This window comes from Apteryx mantelli, chromosome 11 (assembly GCF_036417845.1).
Source record: "Apteryx mantelli isolate bAptMan1 chromosome 11, bAptMan1.hap1, whole genome shotgun sequence".
Classification (NCBI taxonomy): Eukaryota; Metazoa; Chordata; class Aves; order Apterygiformes; family Apterygidae; genus Apteryx; species Apteryx mantelli.
Genome location: NC_089988.1, coordinates 19926803 through 19937450, shown reverse-complemented (window position 1 = coordinate 19937450; position 10648 = coordinate 19926803). Strand labels below are relative to the sequence as shown.

At 47.5% G+C, this 10648-nt stretch overlaps 1 protein-coding gene across 1 annotated transcript; it reads right to left on the bottom strand.

Moving 5' to 3' along the window:
• Positions 1-5084: 5084 nt before the first annotated feature.
• LOC136993006 (olfactory receptor 6F1-like) lies at positions 5085-6074 on the bottom strand. The gene has a single exon (XM_067303022.1). It carries the CDS (start codon positions 6072-6074, stop codon positions 5085-5087), a length of 990 nt encoding a protein of 329 aa, XP_067159123.1.
• Positions 6075-10648: the final 4574 nt, after the last annotated feature.

The window sequence follows — 10648 nt, the reverse complement described above, 5'->3', positions numbered from 1 at the left end:
GAGCTGCAGGCACCAGCTCACTAAACACACGGGGATCACAGACCGCTCTGCCTGCACTGCTCTCACACCTGCACCAGCTATTGGCCTCCTCACACCAGCCCACAAACACTTAAACCAGCAGAACTGGAGGAGCGTGGGGACCCTCATGCCAGATGTGGGGCTGACGCTCGCAGAGGCAGGCAGCAGCTGCAGGGACTTGGCAGCAGGTTAAACGCAAGCTCTGAAGATTTCACAAAGATGCCGCAAGAACCATCTCCAAGAAACAAGAGACACTCAGAGGTCTTGCGCAGACCTCTGCTTTGAACACACTCAAACCTAGGGTAGAAATGTCTAAGGGGGTGAGGAAATAAAAGATGGAAAAGCAACTCATACACCCACTTAAATAACTTACTGCCAAAGCAGGGTTCAGCAACTAGGTCTGCAAAAACTTCTCAGCCGCACACTTCCCCACTCAGCAGAAGGCAAGAGGCAAAGTATTAGATCAGCTAAGGCAAAGAGGAAGTCTTGGGAAAACTTCTGCTTCAGGAACAGAGAGCAAAAGCAGTTTCTAAGGGTTTTTTCTATGTCCTTTCAAAAAGAATAGGAGACACTGGAAGGGTACTTCGGTCTTTTTTCAAGAAAAATCATTCCTTTGCCACTGTTATGCTCCCAAACCCAGCTGGTGCTGTCACTGGCCTGACAGGAGAAGGGGCAGCAGCTCCCAGCACTGCGGCTCCAGGCTCCGGGCGGCCCCGCGCCAAGAGACGCTGCCCCACGCGGCACCAGCCGCCTCTCGCCCCCTCCCCGCCCGCAGGGCCCGGACAGCCCCGGTCCCGCCCCCGCCCCTCAGTTGCCCTGCTCTGCACCAGTGCGCATGCTCCACGGGAGGAGGCGGCACTTCCGGCCCTGTGAGGGGGCGGGGCCTGTGTGTCCATGGCCACCGCCCCTGGTGCCGCCGGCCCCGCCCCCTGGGCCCTGCCGCGGCGCCGTTCTCGAGGCCGCGGAGAAGCAGCTGCGGCAGCGGCGGGTGTTGGCGGCTGCTGTGCAGGGAGCCCGGAGCGACGCTGCGGCCCGGCATGTGCTCGTGTGGCTGGAGCCTGCGGCGGCTGCTGCCGGCTGGGGCCGGGGCCGGGGAGCGAGGGGGAGCGGCGCCGGGCTGGCCCAGGGCTGCGGGAGTTGTGCTGCAGGGGAGCGTCGGCAGGGAAACGCTGCTGCTGGGGCGCTGTTGCCACAGGGCCCCGCTCTGCCCCGGGGCCTGGGCGAGTCTCGACAAGAGGATGCACGTGCACGTGACGGGAGCCCCGGGAGGCTGCGGCCTTTTTTTCAGGAGTAGATGAACAACCCAGGGCCCATCGCAGCCTTTGGCATTATCTGCCATGAGCGGGTGGCCCTGAAATTTTGTCTCCATCAGCAGCCCAAGAAAGGGGCCGGAGGGGGGATCCCAGAGTGTCCCTCTGCTGGGAGACCATAGAGAAGCGCTGGAGGCCGGCCCAGAGGAGCCACCTGATCATAGAGATGGGCTGTCCCGTCCAGACGACCATAGAGATGGGAAGTGCTTTGCAGACTGTCCCTCACCATGGAGACTTTCGAGCCGGTGCGGGCAGAACCAACCCCAGAAAGTCTCCAAGACTCGTGACCCTCCTGAACTCCCCTTCTCACCGCGCTTTCCTTTCCATCCCTTCTTCATCCCACGCTACTTCCAGTGCTACCTCCAGGAGAGAAACGTGACTTGTCCCAGTTTCCTGCACATGTTACGTAGCACAGCAAATACAGCCCTTCCCTGTTTCTGGGGTTCGACCACAGGTGTGAAACACTGGTGCTGGCTGACGTTCAAGATATTTTCATGATACAAAAAGCATTCCCGGCTTTTACATTTGTGATGCTTTTCCATGTAGACTGGGCACCTCTCTCACAAAATCCTGGACAAACCATTTAAAGACTAACAGCCAGGGCCTTGTGCTGCCCCAGATCTACACATCAGCTTGCAGCTAGGGCACCTTCTTCTTGTGCCCATGTTATCTGCAGTCTCGTAGCAGGCAGAAATGGCAATAATGCAGCTATGGAGATGTTTGTGCAATGCCTGACAAAGCTCAAAAATGTTTCTCGACCCAAATACCTTCCTGCCATCCTTAACATGAGAGTAATGTTTGTTGTGTAAAAGGAGGAAATAGGTCTTGAGATATTTGAGGTCATTATTTGGCTTAAATATCCCCCAGCTTTTTTTTACCCTTGGACATGATGAAGATGTGTTTAGTAATGTGTATCAGATCCTCAGACAATGGAGTTTTGCTCAGCACAACTGTCCTGTTCATGGACCACCAACAAAACAGTGGTCATTGCCCCTGCTATTTAGATTGAATAAATAGTGCTATTTTCTGTGGATGGTTTAGAAATGGAGGGTAGATCATATGGCACTGCCTGTCCAACCCCAGCCACTTTTATGATAAAGGTTGGCAGATGGAAAGTCTGATCAGAAAACAAAACAAAACAAAACAAAACTGCCTTTGACTCTAGGGGATCACTGACCCAAACACTTATAAACTCTCTGTATTTGTATTGCTTAAATCAATAGTGGGGAACTAGAAAGATGTGTGCCAAAGCTGGTCCTTTACGCTGCAACCCCAAAGCCTAAGCCTCCGTGCCCTTTGGGAACAACAAGGTGATGGAGAAGCGGGACCTCAACATCAAGACCAAGTGGCTGCAGCACCTCCAGGACCTGTGCTGTTAAAGGACACTGGATCCAGTGGATTTTTGAATAAAGGGATTCCTCCTTCCTGGTCCGCTGGAAGGGAGACTGCTGTGGTTCCCTGTTCCCTGGTCCTGCCAGCAGCGAGACGGGGCATGTACTTGCAAGAGGCATACACATACTCTGTACGGACATGGTCGACCACCAAAAAATCACCTCCAGCAGGGGCACAGTACCTTTACAGGCACCACAGAGACATGAGCAGCACTCATAAACATGAACGATACAAACGGCCTGGTCCTGTTCTTGCTCAGCAGCTAATCAGACTCAGAGCTTGCAGGAGACCTCACACGCACCCTCGCACGGGTGTCTCTGGAGCTGGCTGCCTTGATGTCTGCAAGCCTTCCACACATGCACTCACGCAGAACAGTGAGCACACTCACCCAGAAAAGAGCTAGGAAAAGGATTTAATACAATGATAGGCTACACTGCAGAGAGCAGGTACACAGCCTGGCCAGACAAGTGTCCTTGCCAGCAGCTTGCTTGCACATGATTGGCCCCTTTTATTCCCTCTGCCTCCATTTTCCCATGCTGCTTCTTCCATGATGCAGCTTGATCCCTCCCTTTCTCCAGCTTTATCCCCTTTGAAATAAACAGCCCATCTCCAAGTATTTTTCTTTCATTGGTGCCAGTTTTACTGCCTATGTACTCAAGTTTAATATTTCTGGTACTGTTAGCTAGGCAACCTCTGGCTCATACAGTGCTTCTGATATCATTACCTCGGTACTGCTGGTGCTGCAAGAGTCTACTCCCCGAAGGTTCCCCAATACGCGAGTTATGTGTGACGCTTGGCCTTTTCTCATATAACTCTCCCTTAACCACCGCTGAAATCCAGCCATCGCTCACCGTGCTGTCTGGAACTTGGCAGGGTCTCATTCTGTTCCCTGCAGTGTCCAATGATTTCTCATAGCCACTAGTTTCTCACGCCCTGTTCAGTTATCTCAACTCTGAGGCAGAGCCTAGTCGTCTGCCTGCATACGTTAACCCTGTGTTGCTGGTGGAGCTGTGGGTCTGGATGGGAAGACCCAGGGCCACCACATCCTTCACTGTGGTGCACAAGGACCCAGCCCAGAGCAAGATGACTGAGCTGCCCAAGAGCGCCCAGGTGCTCTGCTGAGCTGAGCTTTGGTCACCCAAAACGCCGTAGCTTCCTTGGGGTCCCACATGAGGAGTCGGGCTGCAGAGATGAACTGGACCCAGTTTTCCTAAAAAGAGTTCACCCTTATAGAATTCCCTTTGGAAATGGGACGCTCAAGCACAAAATTTAAAGAAGCTGTTAACAGTAATTCTGCTCCTCAGAAGCCCTAACAAAATGAAATGCTGATTAGAAACAACTGCAAAGGAGTAAAGCAATGGCAATGCTTTCCCTTCCCCTGTGCTTTGTTTTTCCCTGTGGACTGCAAAATAAAAGGAGAAAAGGGATCTCTGTGTGCTGATTATTTTTCTAACAGATGTTTCCTTTTATCAATTGAACATGCTTCTGCCCATCCCTTTGGCATGTAAAGATATGGATAGAGACAGAAGTGTAAAATAAGGGGGGAATATATAATTCCATTGATGGACAAGAAGAAAAAAGTGTGATAGAAGCATACATAGTTTATTTGAAATAATTCTCAAACATGAAATACTCCTTCAACAAAGAAAAAGAAGGTAGAAAATGCCTAATTATCCAAAAAGAAATACATTCTTTTTTTTTTTTTTTTTTCCCTTCAGGAGAATGCATCCTGGAGTCACCAGTGGAGATAAAGCAGGGCTTTTAATAGTGGACAAACTGACAGTATGTTATGAAAATATGCATTTTTAAGAAATCTCCCTCCAAAGTGAATAATAAAACTATCATCTGCATGCTATCATTGACAAATCAGTGAGGCTGTCTTCATCACACTAATGAAACTGAGAAGTGTATTATGGATTTGAATCCAATGAATTTGAGCCCATTGTAGTGTCTGAGCATAATTTTCATGTTTAGCATCTTCTGTTATTCAGTGAGAGAAGACATTTTGCGCTTTCCTCAACACCCCTTGGACATTGTCCCCAGAGTTTTCAGCTAAATTTCCTGAGATGACTTATGAAAACTTCCTTGTGTCAGCATGCACTGGCAGTCTAAGTCCCAGTCCCAGCAAAGTTGGTGTGTGTGTGGGTGTGTGTGTGTGTGTGTGTGTTCAACATTTTATTAATATTTTTTAGATGTTGTTTATAATAACCCCCTGTAACCAAGACACACAATTCACATTCCTTCCTTTCACTACTACAATCCAATGAGAAAATAAATCTCCTGAGGCACCTGTATTTAATAGCTATATATATGTGTGTGTGATACAACACTGACATATAATTAGAATTGCTGTCATGAAAAGCATCATGACCGGGGGAAAAGCCAAACCTTTGGACGGCCAAGGGCTTCCTCCAGGGCCAGCTTCACAGTCTTGTTTCTGAGACTGTAGATGAAGGGGTTTAAGAATGGGTACAGGACAGTGTTGAGCAAAGCTACAATTCTGTTGGTCTCCAAGGAAACCCCTTCTGAGGGCCGTGCATAGAGAACAATGCAGCTTCCATAGACAATGGCTAAGGCAGTGAGATGGGAAGAACATGTAGCAAAAGCTTTCCTCCTCCCAGATGCTGATGGCATGTGCAGAATACAGTGGAAGATGCACATGTAGGACACCATGATTAAACATAAGGAACCCAGCACTACAAATGATATGAAAATGGAGTCTGCTTTCCAAAGCAGGGTGGTGTCAGAGCAGGACAGTTTGAATAAGGGGGAGCTGTCACAAAAAAAATGGTGGATCTTGTTGGGGCCACAGAAAGTCAGCTTTGAGAGGAGGACCAGGCGGTAACTCAAGAGTGTGAAGCCTAGGACCCACGCAGCAACAACCAGGTGGGTGCAGAGCTGCTGCTTCATGATGGCAGCATAATGCAAAGGTTGGCAGATGGCAACATAGCGGTCAAAGGACATGACAACAAGGAGAGCGAACTCTGTAAAACCGAGGGCAACATAGAAATAGGACTGGGCAAAGCAGCTCTTTAATGAGATTGTTCTCCTTCCAGAGCTCAGAATCACCAACAGTTTGATGGTTGTGGAGGATGTGAACCAGATTTCCAGGAATGCCAGATTGCTGATGAAAAAGTACATGGGGGTTTGCAGGCGGTGATCCACACACACAAGGAAAATGATCATTGTGTTCCCTGTCAGTGTTGTCAGATACATGAGTAAAAGGATCAGGGAGAGAAACAGCTGTAGCCTTTGATCAAGCCCTGAGAAACCCTCCAGGATGAACTCAGCAACCGCAGTTTCATTTCCTGCTCCCATGCCCAATTTCAGTACGTCCTGCTGAGACAGGAGCATGAAGAAGCAAGTGTGAGAATTTCACAGTCTCGACGGGAGGGTATATCCTTCCTTCTTTGCTCCCTTGCTTGCTTCCTATGTAACACAGACAGAAATATTCCTCTCAGCCATTCATCACACCCAGATTTCTCTGCTTCACATTTTACTGAGAGTCCTCAGAGATTTTACTGTCTTCTTTCTACCTTTTCCAGACACTCACAAAGGATTCTTTCTCACGAGCACAGTATTGTAAAGAGGTTGTGAACTAGTTCATGCCATGCCTGGGAAATTCCCTGTTCACTTGGACCTATTGCAAACATCCATCACATCTGTGTTTCAAAAGCCAAACTAACCTCCCAGCAAAAATACTTACTAGTATCTGCAGATGCCAGTCCATCCATGTAGATAAGCATGTTGAAAGTTATTCCTTCTACTTTTCAGTACTTGCCTTTTTTGACTTGGAATGTCTGTGAGGCTGTTGCTTTCAAAACAAGCCAGTACTGAGCATGTCTTCTGTAATCCCCTGCTTTCTTCCACAGCTTCTTCCTCTCTGTTTCTCCAGAAACATTGAGGAAACATTGGTATTAAATGTCCTGACCTAAATGCCTTGCTTTCCCTTTAGGGGAAGGGGGAAATCTTCTCATCTTAAAGAACTTAAAGGCTGTCCTTTTGATTATTTGAAATAGGAAGGGTCTGGAACAACAACAACAACAAAAATACTAAGCCGGGTTATATTTTAGACATTGGGCACTTTGGTTTGAGCAAGTTAGCTTCCTCCCATCTTGTCAGTGCAGAGAGAGAGAAGAGTGTCTGGAAGAGACTGGTAACACTTCTTTCGCCTGTCAATTATGGTCTGGGAGGATCCCGTCTCTAGAGCTCTCTTGACTATACAGGGAGCCAAGGAAAAATGAGTACAGACACCAGCTGCTCACAGACACCTCTAATGAAGTCAATGAAATCACTATTTCTGTCTCCACCCTCTTAATTAATGTAGTAGCTAATTTCTTTTTCAAACCAAAGAACATGTCCAACAGAAGGAAGCCCAAGAAAAACATAGGCAATAAATACTGACATTTTCCCTCCACCTTTGCATTTGGTTTTAGACATATAAAGGAAAGGAGCAGATGATTCCACAAATAGGATGCTTCAATAGTGCAAGGGCAGGAGGAGGGGATGATGGGTTTCAAGCAGTGAAACAGAGGTTCTCCACAGACTGTGTTCTTAGTCTGCTGGCTGTCAGCTAAAATCATGCTTCTCCTGAATGTACTTTCTTAGAGGAACCTGCAAAGCTGCCGAGAGCTTACAGCAAAGCAGCTTCTCTGCTCACCATGGGGGTAACCCTCTTGAACCCTTTTATCAGGTTTTGGTTGGTTCAAAGGATTTGCTGTATTCAGGCCCCACGTAGCCAAAAATGGAGATACCCTATGCGATAGTGACTATGGCAGTGTGAGATATGCAGGTGAAGAAGGCTTCTTATGGCTTTCCTAGAGGGTATTCTCAGGATCTAGTGCAGGCATAAGACACAGGGGTCAGTGTGAAGGAGCTCAGCAACATAGCGGAGAAGGGAACAAAGCTCATGTTTGAAGGTAGCTGGTGCCCATGCAGGTTGCTCTCATCAAAGGGATGAGACCACAGAAGAAAGAGTCTCTTTACTGGGGACACAGGGTACCTTAGTATATCAGATGGTGGAGCTGAGCAAGAATAGAGATGCCATCACCCAATGGATAAAGATGAGCGTGGAGCCCAACTAGGGCTTCATACAGATGGTACAGTGTGACAGGTTGCAAATGGCCCCACAGCAATTGAAAGACATCACAACAAGCAGGTTGAAATCAGCTGTGCCCAGGAAGATGAAAAGGAAGGTCTGGAACCAGCAAGCAGCTGTGGGATGGTCTTAATCTCCAAGATGAGGCCGACAAACTTTTTAGGGGCAAAGGGAACCAAATATCTAAGAAGGAGAAGCTGCTGGGGAAGAGATACGCTGGTGTGGAACTGATTGAGCCAAATGATGGCTATCATGACCATATTCCCCATGGCAGTGAGCAGATAAATCACCCACGGCAGTGTGAAGAAGAGGATTTGCATTTGAGGAGTGACTGAAAAGGCCTTCAGGAAGAATTTGCTTGCTATGGTACGGTTGGGAGGATCCATTTCAGAAGCCAGTCAGTTGAAGTTGTGACAAGAGTAACTAATGTCATGTGTGGTGAAATTCATCTTGCTGCCTTCATCAACTTTCCCTTCCATTTTCCTAGTCCTACTTTTCTTTCTTGAGGTGGGAGACCAGAACTGCACAAGGGATTCTCATTTTCTCTTTGTTTATATCCAATGCTGTGAAATAAATGTTAATTCATCCCACCTGTCTTTAGACACAGGAAACAACTCTCCTGCCTCACTTGCTTGCAGAGGTAGGCCAGAGTGCTAGCTAAAAGCCAGTACTTGTGGCAAAAGCTTTGGAAATCAAGTTCCAGGTATGAAATTCAGGTTTCTCTTACAGTCATAATTGTGGTGTGGGTGGGTAACAGGCTATCAGGCCTGTGCCTGTGTGTGCACTCAGAGCACTCAAGTCATGAATCCCCTGGGTGGTCCAGGAACTCCCTCATCTAGTAATCCACACAGGTGAGCTGATGGGCAAGTTTGAGACAGGGGATGGATTTGAAACTAGGAGATTGACTGAATTCCTAACACCTTCCAAATTAGGTGTTGGACTGACTGGTGCAGAACCTCTCCAAGTGGGTATTTCAGACAGTTCTAGAGATTTCCAGAGGCAGATCCTCCTGCGTCTGGACCAATTCCTGTGCTTAAATGTGGTGAATACCATCACAGGTGGAGTATCTGGCTGTTTCAGAATCTCCGCAGCGGTTCCTGCTGCAGAACTGATTAAATTGTAAATACTTAAGACCCTTGAAAATTGACAGTAGAAACTGCTCCTGCAAATGAAGAAGCGGCCATGTAGGACAGTCTTTTATGCATTCTTAGGAGAGTTAGGAGATGCTTTGGTATGTAGTTTGAGGTAATCAGTAGCAATGGCTCATGCATATGCTGGAGAGGTCACACAGGACCACAAACCAGCTGGATTATACAAATTCCCCAAAAGAACAGTTTGGGGAGTTGCATCTGATCCAGTGGAAGCCACTATTGGAAGGACCCTGGCAAAGGAGGCTGCCACTGCTACCTGGACAGTAACCAGCCATCCTGCTCAAGAAATTTGATGCCCCTTGTGAGTGTTACCTCTGAAATGCCAATAGAGGGGCGTCTGTGATTCTTTTGCATTCGGGGGTTATTTGCACTGAACTCCAAGAGATCATCATTTGTCAAGTATGAGAATTTATTAGAGATAAGAGGTTATAACAAAAAAAGCTAGAAATATAACAGAACTGAAAAAATATATATACATATCAGAGCTCTACAGTTAATCACAGATGCAAAATACAGCGACCGCTCTTGCCCTTTATTGGCCACCCTTCCGGTACAGTTTTGCCCAGATTCTCCTCATCATGCCGTTGACATCCACAAGCCAGCTGACGGTCGGTCAGAGTCCACACCAACTTCTGTGGCTAACTCTTTTCTATAGCGAGTCCAAACAATGCCAGCGCACAGTTACACAAAGGCCGTATGGCCTCAGTCAATAACAGCATGCACATCAACAGGTAACCTAGTGCTCAGCCCACAGCACTGCTCAGTTGGCAACAGCACCCATGAACAGGTCGTTCTGTGGGGAACGGTTCCACAGCACCTAGATGCTTATGGGGTGAGTCTGCGGTGTCACTTCTCCTCTGTCTGGCCTTGTCAGTCATGGGGTTGGTAGAGGGTGTGCCCCCAGGCTGCAGCAACCCCACAGTGTGGTGGCTCCAGCTGTGATGCACCCGGGGTTCCTTAACTCCTGGGAGCACCCCAGAGCAAACCCCTCTTCTGTGGGCTGCACCATCCGGACTCCCACGCTTGCCTGTGTGGCGCCTGTCACTCTACCCCTTGACACCGCCAGACACACACATTTTTTTCAGAAGTCAGCAAATTCCCCTTGGTGTGCAGTGGGTGGCTTTTTGGTAAGCACAGTGTACTGGGGAAATGCGCACTGCTATTAATAGACACCAAAAGCAAAGCATGCCCATTTGTAGTAACACGTAAACAACTGTTAAAATTAACAGTCTTAATCCTAATAGCAACACGATTCGTTTGGCCTATTGACCCAAATTCAGTGAATCTGAGTATTGTTCCAGTTCAATATGTTAACACAGAAATCTTATTTCCTTTAATTGCAAGCATTTCTTTCCTGATCCAAAAGATCCGTTTGTTCCCCAAGCTGGAAGAGTTCCCTTTAAAGAAGCTTCAACTAGAGTTGGACACTTTTTTATTATTATTATTTTTCCATATTTCCCTCTCTTCTCTATAGTAAACAGACAACTTTAACTTCAGATCAACAGCTGTTTCACTTATGCTTAGATTTTACCATCTTTTTCTCTTTCTTTCCTTTCCTTTCATCAAGGGAAGGTGTTAGCACCTTACTTGAGATCATGAATTTTTACAAACACTAAAATACAGCTGTTAAGTTTGGTTATCAGCCTGGTATGAGTATCCTCTCATTTTTAGGTATGCCA